Source organism: Panthera uncia, chromosome B1 (genome assembly GCF_023721935.1).
Source record: "Panthera uncia isolate 11264 chromosome B1, Puncia_PCG_1.0, whole genome shotgun sequence".
In the NCBI taxonomy this organism is placed as follows: domain Eukaryota; kingdom Metazoa; phylum Chordata; class Mammalia; order Carnivora; family Felidae; genus Panthera; species Panthera uncia.
Genome location: NC_064811.1, coordinates 92315474 through 92334411, shown reverse-complemented (window position 1 = coordinate 92334411; position 18938 = coordinate 92315474). Strand labels below are relative to the sequence as shown.

General features: G+C 35.1%; 1 protein-coding gene across 6 annotated transcripts in view; it reads left to right on the top strand.

Moving 5' to 3' along the window:
• ZGRF1 (zinc finger GRF-type containing 1) overlaps positions 1-18938 on the top strand; it is a 91168-nt gene that overhangs the window by 33806 nt on the left and 38424 nt on the right. For 2 of the 6 annotated variants that reach the window (XM_049631054.1, XM_049631053.1), the window contains exons 9-15: positions 409-492; positions 2765-2950; positions 8060-8162; positions 8269-8366; positions 12641-12764; positions 16253-16896; positions 18022-18160. In XM_049631054.1, the coding sequence (XP_049487011.1) occupies positions 409-492; positions 2765-2950; positions 8060-8162; positions 8269-8366; positions 12641-12764; positions 16253-16896; positions 18022-18160 (1378 nt within the window). The remainder of the gene's footprint in view (positions 1-408; positions 493-2764; positions 2951-8059; positions 8163-8268; positions 8367-12640; positions 12765-16252; positions 16897-18021; positions 18161-18938) is intronic. The other 4 variants (XM_049631057.1, XM_049631058.1, XM_049631055.1 and 1 more) reach the window with 3 other exon arrangements.

Here is an 18938-nt window from a genome sequence, read left to right as displayed (position 1 = left end):
GCGCCCTGATTCATTCTTTAGATAAAATGTTAACACTGTTTACAATTTTTCCTCCTTTGATTTCATACTAATTTTTGAATTAAATAATCTGCATTTGCATTAAATATTAGGTTTGATGGATAATTATTAGGTACTCAACAATTTTTTCTAGTGTTAAAACATTCAACTAAAATTTTAGAATTAGAATTTTTTTATTGCTGAATTTTAAAATTAATTAGCATAGTGCCTTATCTGCTAGAGAACTCCTTTGCCAGGGGTACCTTTTATACATATGTATATACAGAAGATTGAAATGGCAAATGTATTTTCAAATGGGAAACTTTAAGATTTGGGAGTATTTTCCCATCTAACCCATGAACCACCTACAGAACTATTGTAGCTAACACACTTACTGATATTTTATTCTAGTTCTTTCCCTTGGGAGATGAAGAAGAGGCTACTTTTCTAGATGTTATTCCTAAACAGTTAGAGAGAAAAACCTGTGATCCTAAGGTAAAACTTGTGAAGAACTTTGATTTTCTAATCTACTATCTTTTCCTGCTGTTTTTTATACAACTATCAGAGTTTTCATAGGTAGAAGGTTAGTGAGCATAATGAATTAACCTGGTTTTAAGAGCAAGAGTAACTAATGACTGCTAGCCTTTGTTTGGTCTTGAGCCCTTTCTCAGCCCTTTCTCTTTACTCATGAACTAATAATAATGCATCTCATAAATATGTATATATGAAGGATATATGTATATGTGTATATGTGTATATATATATGTGTGTGTGTGTGTGAAGGATGCCCTAGGGGTTGGACAGGAAGATAAATTAAGTATAATTAATGAATGTTCTGTGGAGAACAAAATAGAGATCTTTATAGCTATGAACATATAGTCTACTCTACCACTTCTACTTCTGTAGAAGTATATATAAACCAAGGTCTAAGTAGTTCCACCTACTGCATATCAAAAATTGATAGAGAAAGTAGCATATAAATAGTTGAGTTTTGTAAGTACCGATTCTGTTTCTTAAACCCAATAGATCTCTACAGAAGAGATCCACTTAGAAACATAGAAAACAAGGCATCTGTGTTCTTGTGGAGAATGTGTATTCCCCATCAAACAAAACGGAAATATACAGTCTTTAACAATTGAGACTTTTTTATTGAAATGTGTGTGCTTCATAATCCAGGATATTTTCTTTTTTTTTTTTTTAATTTAAAAAAAAAAAATTTTTTTTTTTTTTTTATGTTTATTTTTGAGACAGAGAGAGACAGAGCATGAACGGGGGAGGGGCAGACAGAGAGGGAGACACAGAACCAGAAGCAGGCTCCAGACTCTGAGCCATCAGCCCAGAGCCCGACGCGGGGCTCGAACTCACTGTCTGTGAGATTGTGACCTGAGCTGAAGTTGGACGCTTAACCGACTGAGCGACCCAGGCGCCCCAATTCAGGATATTTTCAATAAAAGTCCCATACAGGGGCAATTTAGATTTGATTTTCCTCTCAAATGTATGATTTAGAATCTTCATTTTTAATAAGAGAATATTCAGATCATGTACTATTATAATTTTGTTCATTTATGAGTTAGAAATAAATTTGTCCTTTATGTACATTCCTTTGGCTCTATTAGCAATCTTAATTTCCTACTTTCTGGGTAGGTTTGGTCACCCTGTGAGGAGTAAAAATCCTAGAGCCCTCAAGGGGGCAGCAGAGAAAGCCATTTGGAGCCTGAAAACTGATCAAGTCTCTGAGGAGATGACAGTACCTCCCTGAAGTACATGCCTAGATTGGCATCCTATTCTTAGGCCTCTGGTCTCAGAGCAATAGGATCAGATCTTCTGGGAGCCCCCATCCCTCCTCTATTAAGCCTGATAGTGTACAAAATGCCTAAACAAAGGAAAATGCTTCTTGTATTTCTTCTCTTACTTTCTTTCCTATTATCATGTTTATTGACTGTCTCCTATATGCCAAAGACAGTGTTAAATGCACATTATATCCTCATGAAACAAAAGGGTCTCTTCCCTCAAGGAGCTTACAGTATAGGTAGTATATAGATGAGAAGAAACTTCGTTGTACTATAATGTGATAAGTCTATAATGGAAAATTTTATAATGTACAGGGGAAGCATAGAGAAAGGAGCAACTGTGTCTTCCTGTTTTTTTTTCTTCTAATGTTTATTTGTTTTGAGAAAGAGCACGCACAGGTAGGGGAGGGGCAGAGAGAATCCCAAGTAGGTCCCACACAGAGCCCGACTGGGGGCTCAGTCTCACAACCATGAGATCATGACCTGAGCCCAAATCGAGACTTGGACACTTAACTGAGTTACCCAGGTGTCGCATCTTTCTGATTTTTTTAATTTATTCATTTATTTTTGAGAGAGAGCAAGTGGGGGAGGGGCAGAGAGAAAGGGAGGGATAATCTGAAGCAGGCTCCAAACTGTCATCAGCGCAGAGCCTGACACAGGGCTCGAACTCACAAACTGTGAGCTGCTCCACATCTTTCTGGTGGAATTAGTTCATTATAACTATACTTTTATGCTTATAATGAAAAAATTAGTACTTATTCATTTTGAACTGAATTAAATCAATAACTGAATTATATTTCATAATTAACATATTAGGATAATAGGGGTCTTTCCTGGTTTTAGTATTGGTCACTTAGTAATTACTTACATTAAGTAATATTTAATAGAGCTGAATTGTGATTTCTGTGTATATATACATTGTGACTATATATCAATATATACTTATGCAATACTCATTTTTAATAATTTACTTGTAGCCTGTTGAGTTTCAAGGGCACCAAGTGAAAGGATCAGCCACTAGCACTGTGATGGTCAGAGGACACAACTCACAGCTAGAATGCAGTCAGTTTCCAGATAGTATTGAGTATGGAAACTGCATGACGGACTCTTGTTTTTTGACACCAAAATTGACTAGCGCTTGTACGCAGATTGATTTCTTGCAGGTAAAAATATTTTTTCTAGTTGCACCTTGCCAAATCATTTTCTTTATGTAAGTGTTAAATCTTATAAACAGATTATATTTAAATCTTTGAACAAATGTAAGTTACAAAGGAGTTTAGTAAATTGATAAGAAGCATGATATCTGAAATCAATCTAAATAAGAGAAAAATATTTTATTTGAAAGATTTGCTGCCTTTTAGGACCTGGAATTTAAAGGATTACTTTTCATTTAAGAAAAGACTAGGGATTCATGACAATGGCAAATAGATCACATTTAGAAAATATATTTAACAGCTATAGATTTTTTCTTTTCTTCTATTATCCCCACCCCCACTTCACTGTGACACCAGGTACTTCTCATTGCTTCCAAATAGAGGTCATAGAGAGAGAACAATATGCATATATTTGAAACAATGTCAAAGAGATTAAATTTTTTTTCTTTTTTATTAAAGTGTGATGCACATACAAAATAAATGTACATACCATAAGTACACAGCTTAATGATTACCACGAAGTGAACACACCCATGTAACCTCCACCCAGAAGTCCCCTTCTACTCCCTTTCAACTACTACTCCTTCTGTTCCCTCCAAAGATAACCATTAGTTTGACTTAAAACACCATATATTCATTGTGCTTTTAAAACTTGATGTAAATAGAGTAATATGCAATGTATTTTTTGTGTCTCATTCTTTTTGTTCAACATTGAACGTTTGAAATTCATCACTGTTGTTACCTGTAGCTGTAGTTTATTCATTTTCATTGCTGGTGTGCTAGTCCGTTGTATGAATATTCCCCAGTTGATCCATTCTTCAGTTGTTTGCATTTGGTTGTTATGGATAACGCTGATAGGAACATTCATGTGCTGCCATGCGCTTCTGTTAATTATACTTTATTGGAGTGAGATTGTTGAGTCACCAGATATGCATATCTTTGCTTTTAGTATATAATGCCAAACTGCTTTCCTAAAATGGTTGTTAAGAGTTTACATTTCTATCAGAAGTGTATGAGAGTCCCCATCACTCTATATCTTCATCAACGCTTGGTTCTGACAGTTTGTGTTTTGAATGTTAGCTATTCTGGTAGATATGTAGTGGTATTTCATTGTGGTTTTACTTTGCATTTTCCGGCCTAACAGTGAGGTTGGGACCTTTATAGATGCTTATTGGCCTTCTCTGTATTCTCTTTGATGAAGTATTTGTTCAGATTTCTTCCTCAGTTTTTAATTCATGTGTTTATCTTTTTAATTAATTTTTGAAATCCTTTATATATTGGATATATACTCATTGTCAGTTGAATACTTTGCAAATACCTTCCCTGATTCTGTCTTATATTTTACTCCTAATGATGCTTTTTGATGAATGGAAGTTTATGATTTTTAACATAATACAATTTATCTACCCTTTCCTTTATGATCAGTGCTTTTTTGTCTTAGGTCTAAGAAGTCTTTCCTCCATGGGGCACCTGGGTGGTTCAGTGGTTGAGCATCCAACTCTTGATTTCAGCTTAGGTCATGATCCCAGGGTTGCGTGATTGAGCTCCGTGCTGACTGTGGAGCCTGCTTGGGATATTCTCTCTCTCTCTCTCTCTCTCTCTCTCTCTCTCTCTCTTTCTCTCTCTCTCTCTCTGTCTCTCTTTCCCTCTCTCTCTCCCCATCCCCCCTGCCCTCTGTCCCCTGCTCAGATACACTCTCTCTCTAAAAAAAAAAAAAAAAGGAAAAAGGAAAGAAAATATTCTCTCATATTATCTTGTAGAAGCTTTATTATTTGCCTTTCACACTTTGATGTACAATTTTTTATGTATTGAGATGTGGATAAAGTTTCATATTTTTTCCATATGGACATTCAGTTGACCTAGCACCATTTATTGAAAAGGCTATCTTTTCTCCATCCTTTTATGTTTCCCCCTTTGCTGTATAAATCACGTGTCCTTATATTTCAGGTCCAGTTTTGGTTTCTGTTCTGATTCATTGGTTTGTAGTTTTGGAAGTCTTCATATCTTACAAAGTATGTGTTTTCATGCATCTCTAAATCTTCCCACTTTCTTCTTTTTAGCTTTTTGCATTTCCATATACATTTAGAATTAGCTTAATAATTTCCACACATGTACATAAACATGCTGGGAATTTGATTGGAATTTCATTGTGTATGTAAATCTTGAGGAGAATTGACATTTTTACAGTATTTTATTGATATTTTTTCAATATTGTAATAATATATTTTCTATTTTGATCTTAAATTTTTCCCATTAAATTTTACATTTGTGGCATACAACATTCTCTATCTGTTATTTGTATATTTGATTTGTAGGAGCTCTTTTCATATTAAGAAAACTAACCGTTTGCCATTTTTCCTAATGTATTAGTGTTTTGGTTCTGTTTATGATTTTCTGCAGAAATGCATTTTTAATATTTATGTAATCAGATCTATCAGTGCTTTTTTTTCATGGTTTCTGGAGACAGAACTCGTAAGTTTTCCTTTAGTTCTTTTTAATAATGAATCTTGTTGCTTTTCTTTATTATCATGGTTTTACACTATTTTTAGTAAGAACTAATGATTGGCTATGTTAAGTAGAATAAGTTATTTCTGAATTCCTTCTTTATATTCTCTCAGATTCCTAGTATAACTATATCATTTTTAGATAAATAGATGTTCAACATTTGTATTATAAATATTGTAATATTTTCACAGCTGAAACAATATACTGTGGTTATATTTTGTTTCTTTTATAATTTTGGATTTTTTTTCTTAGTTTCTAATTGTCTCATTTTTAAAAATTTGTTTAGTATTCTTTGAATATTGGAGTAAAGATTTTTCACATACTTGAAAAGCTTTTTATAAAATACCCTTCAATACAGGAATCTACACAAACTTATTAGATAAACTTTGTTAGTTCATTTTTTTCCCCCTTGGATCTCTTTCCTATGTCCTCCATCTGTCTGTTCTAATCTACACTGTATAGTTGGCATCTTAAAATTAACCTTCGCCTAGGGGCACCTGGGTGGTTCAGTCGGTTGAACGTCCGACTTCGGCTCAGGTCATGATCTCGCAGTCTGTGAGTTTGAGCCTCACGTTGGGCTCTGTGCTGACAGCTCAGAGCCTGGAGCCTGTTTCAGATTCTGTGTCTCCCTCTCTCTCTCTGCCCCTCCCCCGCTCATACTCTGTCTCTCTCTCTCTCTCTCTCTGTGTCAAAAGTAAATAAACATTTTAAAAAATTAAAAAAAAAATAAACTTTGCCTATTTCCTAGCTCGAATTGCCTGTATCTTGAACATTGTCTTTTTTTCTTGTTTTGTTATGACACATCTTAAGTGCCTCTGAAGAAAGGGAGAATGGGAAATAGAATTTGGGAGACTTTGTATGTTGTAAATATTTTTATTCTGTTGTCATCCTTGATTGATAGGCTAAATATAGAAATTGGATATGATCTGCTATTTTTCTTTTTAAATTTAAATTTAGCAGTATTTTCTCCTAGAGGTTTTTAAGCATATTTTCTTTGTATTCTTTATTCCTGAAATTTCACAGTGATGAACCTTCCTTCAGGTTTTATTAATACTGGATATTGAATTCTCAGTGAATCTATCCTGCAGATACAAGTCCACCAGTCCTGTAAAAATTTTTTTACAAATAATTTTTTGGTAATTTCCTCCCCATTATTTTCTTGATTTTTCTCATTCTAAAGCTTCTATCAAATGTTTTTAGCCTTTTGTAGCCTACTTTTTCAGCAGCCCCTGTGGACGGCATAGTTTCTAAGTGTTTCCGTGGTTATAGGGGTAAATCAGTTTACTTGTCATTGGACTCCCCTGTAATAGGTACTTTGGTGTGACTTTCTTTCATATGATGAAGTTTGTATTCTTCCCCATCCTCTTAATATATGGTTGTTAAAGGTTACCATTGTTTCTTAGTTTCATCAAAGATAAAAGATGTTTTTGTGTCTTATTTCCTATGGTTTTTTTGAGGAGAATAGAGGCACTCATATTGAAAATGAAATTTGTATCCATTTGTTTTATTTATTTTATTTTTATTCCGTGTCCAATGTGGGGCTTGAACTCACCACCCTGAGCTTAAGAGTCACATGCTGTACCGACTGAGCCAGCCAGGCACCCCCATTTGTTTTATTTCTAATTATTTTTACATACATTGGTTATGGTAATGTTTTGTATCATGAGTTTCTATGATATGTTTTAAGGCAAAATGACCAGATAGATCTAGGACCAGAGAGAATTTTTTTGGTGTGAGTGTGGCAAATTGCATATAGCAGTCTCTGAACTTTAAAAAAAATTCTGTAGTTCATTAAATTCTCAGGTGCTCTCACTGATTGAAAGGCGCACTGTTCTATTATACACCACTACGAAAGAAGAACAGTCAGTTAACATACGATGCTTTATCACTTAGACTTTTTATTGAAAACTTTTTATTGTGGTAAAAAACACATCATAAAGTTTCCAACCTCATCCGTTTTTATGTGTATGGTTCAGTCATGTGAAGTATATTTACAATGTTGTGAAACAGATCTCTAGAACTTTTTCACTTTCACTTAGATTTTTAATGTTATATTTATTGAAAGAAGTCTTGGATTTATTTGTATACTACAAATAAGGTATATCACCCTGCTTTGTTTCCTTGCCCTTCTGGGAACACAAGACTTTTTTGTTCAATGGCAAATGATAATGTCATCCTTTTGAATACATTTAAACAGCAAAATTTCATAACATGGTAATGTTAGTGCAAACTCCTATTTAAGTGACCAATATGTGAACAGTATGTCTAACTTGCATATAGTTTCACTTGCACAGCAATACCAACTATGTTACAACCATTGCTGGTGCTATAGAGATGTAAAAGTGTCATCACAGGATTCATCTGCATTTCAGTGGTGTTAAGGTATAAGAAATGTGAACTGTAAGAATAGATGAAATGTAATATACTCTACTTTCCCTGACAAGAATTGGTTTCATAACATATTGTTTTCTGTTTGTCTGTGTCTCGTTATAACTACAAGCTATGTGTGTATATATAGAGAGGTAGATAAAGATATAGATACACACACACACACACACACACACACAGTTTCTTTTTACTAAATAAACTGATAAATGGATCTCTGTTTTCTAGTTCCCAGATGAAGACGACTTTCCAAAAGGAGGTATTAGTTTTAATATTGAAGACAATTTTCAAGTGAGAGCTGAGTCTAATAAGGACACAGTTGAAAATGACTGTAAGTAAATTCTAAATAAAACATAACATTAAAAAGTTATTTGACATTGAACAAACCATTATGTAAAAATCCATGCTTTTTTTTTTTTTTTTTTTTTTCTCCACAGCAATTTTAGATTTCTCTCCGAAAAAGTCAGAACGTTCATATCATTATTTGGATTCTAATTTTAAATCAGCAGAGAGGACTTCATTGGAAGCAAATAAGGTACAGTGTAAGCAAAGTTTTAATAGTTGGTAGTAAAAAATCTTGGTAGTCTTAGAAGAAATGAATCCATTAAAAACGAAAAAGATAAAAATTTTAAGGTTGGATCATTTTTAACATGATAAAGTTTATCAATAACCAGCCAACATTATTTTAACGATAAAACAAGCAGCAAAATTTCTGTTAGAATAATTAACAAAATGTAGATGACTACCATCTTATTATTCAAAGGTGTTTTGAATTTTCTAATATGACATGACATAGGAGGCATACATAATTAGAGAGGAAGAAATAGAAGAATCAATTAAAAATTAGAAGTTTAAGAAGAATTTTGTAAGTTAGTTGAAGGCAAGATAAACTTAAAAAATTGCTTTGGCCCAGGTCATGATCTCGCGGTCCGTGAGTTCGAGCCCCGCGTCGGGCTCTGTGCTGACAGCTCAGAGCCTGGAGCCTGTTTCAGATTCTGTGTCTCCCTCTCTCTGACCCTCCCCCGTTCATGCTTTGTCTCTCTACGTCTCAAAAATAAATAAACGCTAAAAAAAAAAAAAAAAAAAAAAAAAATTAATAGCTTTCCTGAACCAGTTAGAAAACATAATAGAAAAAGTGTTCCGACAATAATAACAACTGATATACAATGCCTAGGCATAATCTTAATTGTAAATATATGGAACATGTGTGGAATATACTATGAAATTTTACTGTGAAATATAAAATTCATGAATACATAGCAATTCACCAATACCAAATACCCTCTGTAGGTCAGAACTTGTAAGACTTGGGTATAGAGTGATGGACAAAATAGGTATGTATGATCTCTGTCTTTAAAGGCCAAGGAGAAAGAGGATGAGATGGTTAAAGGAGGGAGAGAGATGTTAATCAAGAGTGCAAGCAAACAAATAAATTGAGATAATTGCTATGTAAGAAAGCTATGAACGTACTCTGAAATAGGGGAATCTACTTTATGGATAAATCTACTTTAGGGCTTTTCCAGCTGTGGCAGCTGTAGGGGGAGGAACATACCTTGTAAAGAAACTGCAAGTATAAATACCCTGAGATCAAAAAGAGTTGAGTGGGCTTGAGAAAGTGGACGAAAGCCAGAGTAGTGGGATTGTAGAGCATGAAAGTGGTAATTAGAGATTGGAAAAGTGAGCAGGGGCAGACACACAATCTTACAGGTGAGGTAAAGAATTTTGATAGTCCTCTGTGTTCCTCAGGGAAATCCATGAAGGGTTTTCAGCAGAAAATTACATGACTTAATTTACATTTTTAAAAGGTTTGCTGGTTGCTCTGTGGTAGATGGGTTTAATGGATGCTGTGGTGGAAACAGAGAAACCAGTTTAGAGGAGACTAAATTGATAGGGACTTGAGGATAGGCATTGTGGCAGTGAAAGGAGTTAGAAGCATGGATGTTGATGGATTGAATGCAGATAGTTAGGGTGAAGGAAAAGGGAGAAGAAAGATTCCTGGCTATCTGACTTAACAATTGTGTGATTTTCACTGCGTGGAGTAAGAAGGAGGAGTGTATTAGTCTGCCGGGATTGCCATAACAAAATACTGCAGAATGTGTCTCTTACACAGCAGAAATTTATTTTGTCAGAATTTTGGAAGCCAGAAGTCCAAGATCATAGTTCTGGCTAATTTGGTTTCTCATGAGGACTGTCTTCCTGGCTTGCAGACAGCTACCTTCTCACTGTGTCCTCACATGGCCTTTCCTCGATGTGTACACATGGAAAGAAAGAAAGAGAGCAGGTGAATGCAAGCTCTCTTTTTATAAGACCACTAATTCTGTCAGATCACAGCCCCACTCTTATGACCTCATTTATCATTTAGACTTTGTTACCTATTAGAGGCCATGTCTCCAAGTACAGTTACATTGGGGTTAGGGCTTCAACATCTGAATTTGTGGGGAACACAATTCAGTCCATAGCAGGGAGGAGCGGGTTTGGTGAATACATAGGAACAGACAGAAACACCTGTGAATCAGTCAGGTAGACATGTAAAGTTAGAAATCGGATACGTGGGTCTGGTTCAGAGAAGTTTGCATGATCATTTGCACATAGCAAAGTTTAAAGCACTGAGAATGGATGGGTTCATTTCAAGAGTGTGTAGAGAAAGGAGAATGTGTTATATCCCATTCTTAAGAATTGGGGGGTAGGGAGGGTTTGCTATGTCAGTTATTGTGGAGACATTGGTAAAATGACAGAAACAGGTTCATGTGGCAACTTGAGGGTCATTGGTGACTTTGGCAAGAGCAGTTTCAGTGAAATAGTGAGGATTGAAACCAGTTTAGATGGATTAAATGGTAAATGAGATGTAAGAAAGTAGTGACTGGATATGGAGAATTCCTTAAAAAGAGTAACATATTTAATTGATCAGCCACTCATTCCTCAAATATTTTGGGGGCATCTACTGTATGTTGCACTGTTCTATGTGTTAGAGATAGGCCTATGAATAAAACAGGCAAAGATCTGCTCTCCTGGAGCTTGCCTTCTGATGAAAGGAGACAGATAATAAGCAAGTATATAGTACCTTAGAGGGTTTAAGTGCTGTGGAGAACAATAAAGCTGTGTAAGAGGGATGGAGTTCTATTTTATAGGTAAAATAGGGCCTCTCTAATAAAACACTGGGGTGGAGAACTGAAAGAAAAGAGAGGAAGGGAGAGGACACGCATGCCATGCAGATATCTGGAGGAAGAGCATCCCAGGCATAAGGAATAGCAAATGGAAAGGTTTTGAGGCAGAGGAATGCTGGCCAATTTGTAGAACAGCAAGGAGGTAGCTATGGAATGAGTGAACAAACGAAGGGGAAAGTGGTAGGAAGTGAGATCAGAAAGGAAGTAAAGGACCTAATCTTATAGGGCAACTGGGTAGGACATTTTCAGAGCTTTGTACTTTGAGAGAGTTTGGGAACCATTAGTTTTAATGAGAAGAGTGAAATGATTAAACTTATGTTTAGAAAGAAACCTGTGGCTGGTTGATAGAGAATGTACTGTGGGAACAAGGTGCATACTCAGTAAGTATTGCCCATTATTGTTACTTTTGTTGAAAGTGCAATACAATCTAGGCTGCCTAGGTTTGAATCCCAACTCTGCTGCTAATAAGCTGGATGAGTTTAAACAAGTTTAATTGCTTAACTACTCTTTTTCTCAATTCTCTCAGTTGTAAAATAAGGAAAATGAGAGTACTGACCTCATATGGTTGTGTAAGGATCAAATAAGTTAAAACTAAAAGGTACTTAGGACAGTCCCTAGCACATAGTAAGAATTTGTTATTATAATAAGACTATTACTATGGTGATGATTGAATGTAATTTCCCATTGATTTGTCAGTTTCTTCTACTAGACTGAACTCCCTGAATGTGGGGATCATGAGTAATCATCTTCACATCCTTATTTCCTAGCACAGCACCTAGAACCAAATGACTAATTAAGAGAGTGTTTTAAAATTTATATATACATTTTTTAACTTTATTGTAATATACTGAAAAAAAAAAAGACATGCACATTCTAAAAAATTTAAACCATTCAGAAGTACACAAAGTTACAAGAATCCTTTCTCCTTAATTCCACCTGCATTAGAAACCAACCACTCTTAACAGTTTGGTATGTATTCTTCCAAACTTTTATTCTTTCATTCTATTGTTATACAAATATATATATATATATATATATATATATATATATATATATATATAAAATGTGATCATCATATTATATTTTTAAAGTGATTAATTTCTGGAAGCAGCAAGAAAATTAAATACTGTTCTAAGGAGAATAACATAATGAGTAATATGACTATTCATGTCTGGAATAGATCAAAAAAGTTCAGTCCATTTGGGAGTAGTATCTTCAAGTTTAGGTCAACTGTAGATAAACCCTAGACCTGAGGACATAACAGAAAGCTGTTCATTCCATGAGTCTGCAGGAAGTTTTACCTTCACATCTTCAAACATGAAATCTGAGTTAGTCTTAAGCCCTATTGACTAGAAATTCATCTTCAGAACCAAATCCCCATAACCCAGATCAGTCTAAGTCAGGATCTGACGCATTTCAAATAAATCCAATGGTTTTTATGTTCTGCGTTTTATTTTTTTATTATTCTTATTGATTTTAGTGAGTTTATCCTGTCCCTTTGGGAAGAGTTTTTGCCCTACTGTAGCTCTACATAATGTGCTTCAAAGCATTATTTGTATGATATAGATTACTAGAATTCATTCAAACTATAGGGAAAAAATGTAGTAACATTTGGTTAGTAATTTTGTTTCTTCTTTCTGAATAGATGACATCACCAGAGCAAAAGATCTCGACCTTAAACCCTGTTTCTACTTTTTCTTTGAACTCAAGAGATGAAGACTTTGTGCTAGAATTCTCTACGGAGTCCCTGAAAGCAAGAACTTTACCTGGTGACCTTTACTTCCTCAGCTTAGACAGTTGCTACCCTGCTGCCCTAATGATACTTATATGTGTAAAATGAAGTTTTTTATTTGAGAAATTGTCACTAAACTAAAAATATCTTAAAACCAGATTCAGTGTCATCCCCCTCAATCCTTCCCACACCACTTTTCTATTTGAGATGGCTCTTACTTCCAAATACAATACACCCTTCTAACTCTCAGGTCCTTCTTCTCCTCTCAACTTCTCATGACAGACCTCTGCAGATGTCTTCCATCATTGCAGTACTTCTCACAGCTGCAACTCCAGAGTCGGGCCCCTCTATAGTGCCCTCCCCTCCCAGGGAATGATTCATTGTGAATGTCTGATTTACACCATTGGTTGACTTTGGTATAACCCCTTAGTTTCCCCTTTTTTGCTTTGGGATCCTGGCAAAATCAGGGAACTCTTCCAACTGTTGCTACCACAGTTGCATTCTCAGATCTCTGTGTTTTCATACATTTTAAGTCTTCCCTATGAGTAATTTCCTGCTTCTTGATAAGTACAGTACATTCTGTAGGATTCTTTCCACTAACTTTTCTTTCCCTCTCTCTTTTCTTGAAATCTCACCAACGTATCTTCCCTGATTCCGAAGTTATGTTGGGTAAGGGATGAAGTTGTAGGTAATTTTGGGGAGTGGACAATACAAAAAAAAGAACAAAAAAAACCCACCAACTTTGTAATGTGAATGGGTAGTTGGGTTGAAGAAGGTTTAGTGGGTATGGCTAGTAGAGGAAGCAAGGTAGGGGAAAGTCAGTATGGGAGGAGTGGGTATCGAAAACAAACGAAGTGACAATGGAATAATAGATGATTTTCATAGTTAAAGCATGAATCTTACTCTTGATTTCTTAATTTTTTATTCAAGTATGATTAACATGTAGTGTTATATTAGTTTCAGGTGTATAGTGTAATGATTTAACAACTTTAAACATTTCTCAATGCTTATCAAGATAAGTGTACTCTTAATCCCTTTATCTCTTTCCCTCCTCCTCCTGCCCACTTCCCCTCTGGAAACCACCAGTTTATTCTCTGTATGTTAGAGTCTGTTTTTTTATCTCCATTTTTCTTTGTTCATTTGATTCTTAAATTCCACATATGGGTGAAATAATATATTTGTCTTTCTCTGACTTATTTCACTTAGGATTATACCCTGTAGGCCCATCTGTGTTGTTACAAATGGCAAGATTTCATTTTTTTATGGCTGAGTAATATCCCATTGTGTTTGTGTGTGTGTGTTGTGTGGGTAGGTATGTACTACCTCTTCTTTATCCATTCACGAATGGATACTTGGGTTGCTTCCATATCTTACCTATTGAAAACAATGCTGCAGTAGACATAGGGGTGCATATATCTTTTCAAATTAGTGTTTTCATTTTCTTTGGGTAAATACCCAGCAGTGGAATTACTAGATCATATGGTAGTTCTATTTTCAATTTTTTGAGGAATTCCATACTGTTTTCCATAGTTGCTGCACCAATTTGCATTCCCACCAACAGTGCAGTGTTCATTTTTCTCCACATCCTTGCCAACACTTGTTATTTCTTGTCTTTTTGATTTTGGCCATTCTGACAGGTGTAAAGTGATATCTCATTGTGATTTTAATTTGCATTTCCCTGATGATTAGTGAACATTTTTACATGTGTCTATTGGTCATCTGTATGTCTTTGGGAGAATGTCTCTTCTGGTCCTCTGCCTATTTTATTTTATTTATGTTATATTATTTTTGAGAGAGCAAGAGAGAGAGGGAGCGAGCAAGAATGGGGGAGGGGCAGAGAGAGAGGGAGACAAAAGATCTGAAGCAGGCTTGGCGATGACAATGCAGAGCCTGGTGTGGGGCTCAAACTCACGAGCCATGAGATTATGACCTGAACTAAAGTTGGACCCTTAACTGACTAAGCCACCCAGGTGCCTTGGTTCCTCTGCCCATTTTAATCAGATTATTGGCTTTTTTTGGTGTTGAGTCACATAAGTTGTTTATATATTTGGGATATTAATCCCTTATCTGATATATCATTTGCAAATATCTTCTTCCATTCAGTAGGTTGCCTTTTTCTTTTGTTCATGGTTTCCTTCACTGTGCAAAAGCTTTATTTTGGTGCAGTCCCAATAGTTTAATTTTGCTTTTGTTGCCCTTGCGTGGGGAGACCTATCTAGGAAAACGTTTCTATGGCCAGTGTCAAAGAAATTACTGTCTATGTTCTTTTCTAGGAGTTTTATGACATCAGGTCTCACATTTAGGTCTTTAATCCATTTTATTTTTGTGTCTCGTGTAAAAAAGTGGTCCAGTTTTATTCTTTTGCATGTAGCTCTCCAGTTTTCCCAGCACCATTTGTTGAAGAGATTGTCTTTTCTCAATTGTATATTCTTGCCTCCTTTGTTGTACGACCATAAGTGTGGGCTTATTTCTGGACACTACTCTGTCCCTTGATCTATATGTCTATTTTTGTGCCAATCTTTTACTCTTTAATGATGTTTTAACTTTTCTGTCAGGTTGCTTGATTGGCTTGTTAGAATTATAAAATAACACTATAAAAGAATATCATTTGCTCACTTACTGCTCTACTACCTACCCAAATGATCCCCAAATTTTATTTCAAACAAATATTAACTCTGTCAAGAAGGTACATTATTATAAAATAGGAAACCATAGCATTGTCAGATAAAAACGTTAAGCTTATATAGCTCCCATACAGTATTATTTATTCATTTATTTATTGAACAAATATTTATTATTGCTTTTTACATTTTAGGAATATATTTATTACTAATACTGCTGACAGAAGGAATTCTAAAACTCAGCCCAAATCTAGTTTAGGAGAATTATACTCTTACCACATACCCATAGATCAGAATAAAGCTAACTATCTTCTTTACCCTGAAGGTTAACATATCACTTCATGGGTATAGTAAATATAAAGGAAGTTACAGTCACATAGATAAATAAACCATGAACTTCAGTCTCTGGAGTAGGAATATACAATTAAGAACAAAAAACCAGTTCTCAGTTCATGTCCTGACTCTGCCAGTTGATAGTCATGTTACCTCTAGGCCTTGGCAATCTCATCTGTAAAATGAGAATAATAAATCCCTTCATGGTTGTAAAGTACTTTGAAAAGTTAAGTGCTATGTAAATATAATCTAGTGATTGGTGGTGGTGGGTTGGGGGGAATCTTAGCTAAGGGAAAAAGAAAAAGGGAAGGATTTCAAATGCATTAACCTTAAAAAAGTTTGAGTCTCTTGAGCTTTGAAATCTTCATTTTTTTGAGACTAAAATCATTAAAAATATTTTATTATAAAAAAGGAACTAAAATTACCTATTTTTGTTTTTTGTTTTTTTGTTTTGGCAAGGCAAGTTGTTACTTTATCTTTCTTGTATAGATAGCTACTGGTTTTTAGAGCCTAGTTGATGGCCATAATACATTTTTATTTAATGAGCTCTTTTTTTTTTTTTTTTTTCCAGTTATCAAAAAACCCAGTTCTCTGGGGAATAAGAACTTTCAAAGGCTTCCATTAGTAAGTAGAACCCGAGTTCCACTTATTACTTTGCCACGTGTTGATAGGTCACCTGATTTAGATTCTCGTTCATACGACATCATCTATGACAGGCAAGAATCTTCTGGTTCCCCCATATTCAACTTGGGTGAAAAGTCAGCGGTTCTTTCTTTTAGCTTTGGACTTGACAACCAAAGTGAAACTTCCTTCTCTAAAGAATCCAGAGAAGTGACTCCAAAGGATGTTTTACTTCTCAATAATATATCTACTCAAAGCAAGTGGCTGAAATATCAAAACATACCCCAGTGCAACTTGACTACTGTAAATGTAGTTGATAAAGTAACAGATGGCTTCTTTGCTGAGGTTGTTTCTGGGACACATTGTAGTGACATAGGTGAAAGACAGAGTGATGCTGTGAATGAAAGCTCCATGCATTTGCAAATGATAAAAGACATGCTCCATCAGCAGCAACAGGATTTTAGCAGTCAGGATTTGATTTCCAGAAAGAAAGCACTGTCTTTGAATTTAAAGCAGACTACCAAGACTGAGAAAATTCACAATGTGTTAGGAGAGTCTGCCTGCTGCAACTACAGTGTAACAGGAGATTTACAGGTGAGGAAATGAGCCAATGTATCTTGGTGCATTGTTTCCAATAGTTAGTGTTTGAATTTCAACAAAAGAATTACCAAAATCATATAGGAGCAATGATTTTACTTTTAGAGCTAATGACTTCTTTTTTTGAGTTTTACAGAACTCTAGCTATAGTCATATCTTCTTTGACTTAAAATCTTACCTAGTAGTTATGAGCATTAAAAGAAATTATGTGGTATCTGGCACGTAATAGGTACTTAATAAATGATAGCTCCAACTGTTTCCACTTCTGCCACTACTATTACTGTGATTGTTTTCATTTTTCACTATCAGCTCAATTTTGCCAATCAGATCATGATTAGGGTAAAGTTATATCTTATACATTGGTTTTACAAAATTCTATTGTAGTTGTAACCGGAAATAGAAACACATAATGATCCGTTCACATCAGCTAAGTTTTTCCTAGAAAAAAGTTTTTACAAACTTATTAAGAGGCAGACCAGAAATGGTTAGTTTTGTTTTTTTTTAATGTTCATTTATTTTTGAGAGAGAGAGGGTAAGTGGGGGAGGGGCAGAGAGACAAGGGAACGGAGGATCCAAAGCGAAATCTGCCCTGACAGCAGTGGGCCCAATATGGGGCTCAAACTCATGAATCATGAGATCATGATCTGAGCTGAAGTTGAATACTCAACCGACAGAGCCACCCAGGCGCCCCACGTTTAGTCTTATTTATATGATTAAAAATGCGATGCGTAGCCATTCTTGCTATACTTGGTATCTCATTTAAAATGAGAAAATGAAGAGCGCCTGGGTGGCTCCGTCGATTGAGCATCTGACTCTTGATATCAGCCGGGTCATGATCCCAAGGTCATGGAATGGAACCCTGCATCCGGCTCTGCGCTGAGCATAGAGGTTGCTTAAGATTCTCTGTCTCTCTCCCTCTGCCCTGCTCCCTTGCTTGTGCTCTCTCTCTCTAAAATACTACTACTACTACTACTACTACTAATAATAATAAAATCAGAAAATGATTTTCAAGGATTCTGAAAAATCAAAAAAATGTGTTAAACATCCATAGAAAATAATTTACTCATTAGTAGACAGTATTTTTCTGGAGTTGTTATAATAACTTGAATTATTCCATTTCAGGGGATAAGTGGCTCTGAGCTGTGCTTCCCAAATGGGCAGAAAATAAAATCTGCTTATCTTCCCCAAAGGCAAATTCATATACCGGCTGTTTTTCAGTCTCCTGCTCATTATAAGCAAATTTTTACATCTTGTCTCATAGGTATGACTTATCTTCCTATTTTATTATAATTGGTTGCTGCTTAATGTAAGTAGGATAGCTGTGAGAAAACATAGTATCTTATATTGTGAACTTTCATATTAAATTCTCTACTTGAGATTTGTTATTTTCCATATGTCCATTCCAGTTTTCAACAGTAACTTATATTCTAATTTCAGGTCAAATTGAGTGTCAAAAGTAGGAAATGACAGTATTATCTTTTACAAGTTAGAATTTTTCATTAAAAAAAAATGTTTACTTATTTATTTTTTAGAGAGAGAGAGAGCAGGGTAGGAGCAGAGAGAGAGGGAGAGGGGCAGGGCTGTTAGCACGGAGCCTGATGCTGGGCTCAAACTCACAAACCATGAAATCATGACCTGAACTGAAATCAAGAGTCAGCAGTTCAACTGATTGAGGCACCCAAGCACCTCTTCAATTTTTTTTTTATTAAACTAGAAGTGTTACTGGGGTGCCTGGATGGCTCAATTTAATTTTAAAAAATAATAATAACAACTAGAAGTGTTACAGATGGTTTTGTTAAGAAATTTTAAGTATGATGCATGATTAGTTTTGATTGTTTTGTTGTACAAGGGCAAAACTTGCCTTTAAAAAAATGAATATTAGTGTTAGATTATAGATTACTGTTAAAAGTCATTTTCAAACTTAGCTAACAGTACACATGATACAAACACAAACTTATTTTGTATTTAATTTTCATCTGTATTTATATATATATATATACATATATATATATATATATATTTTTTTTTTTTTTTTTTTT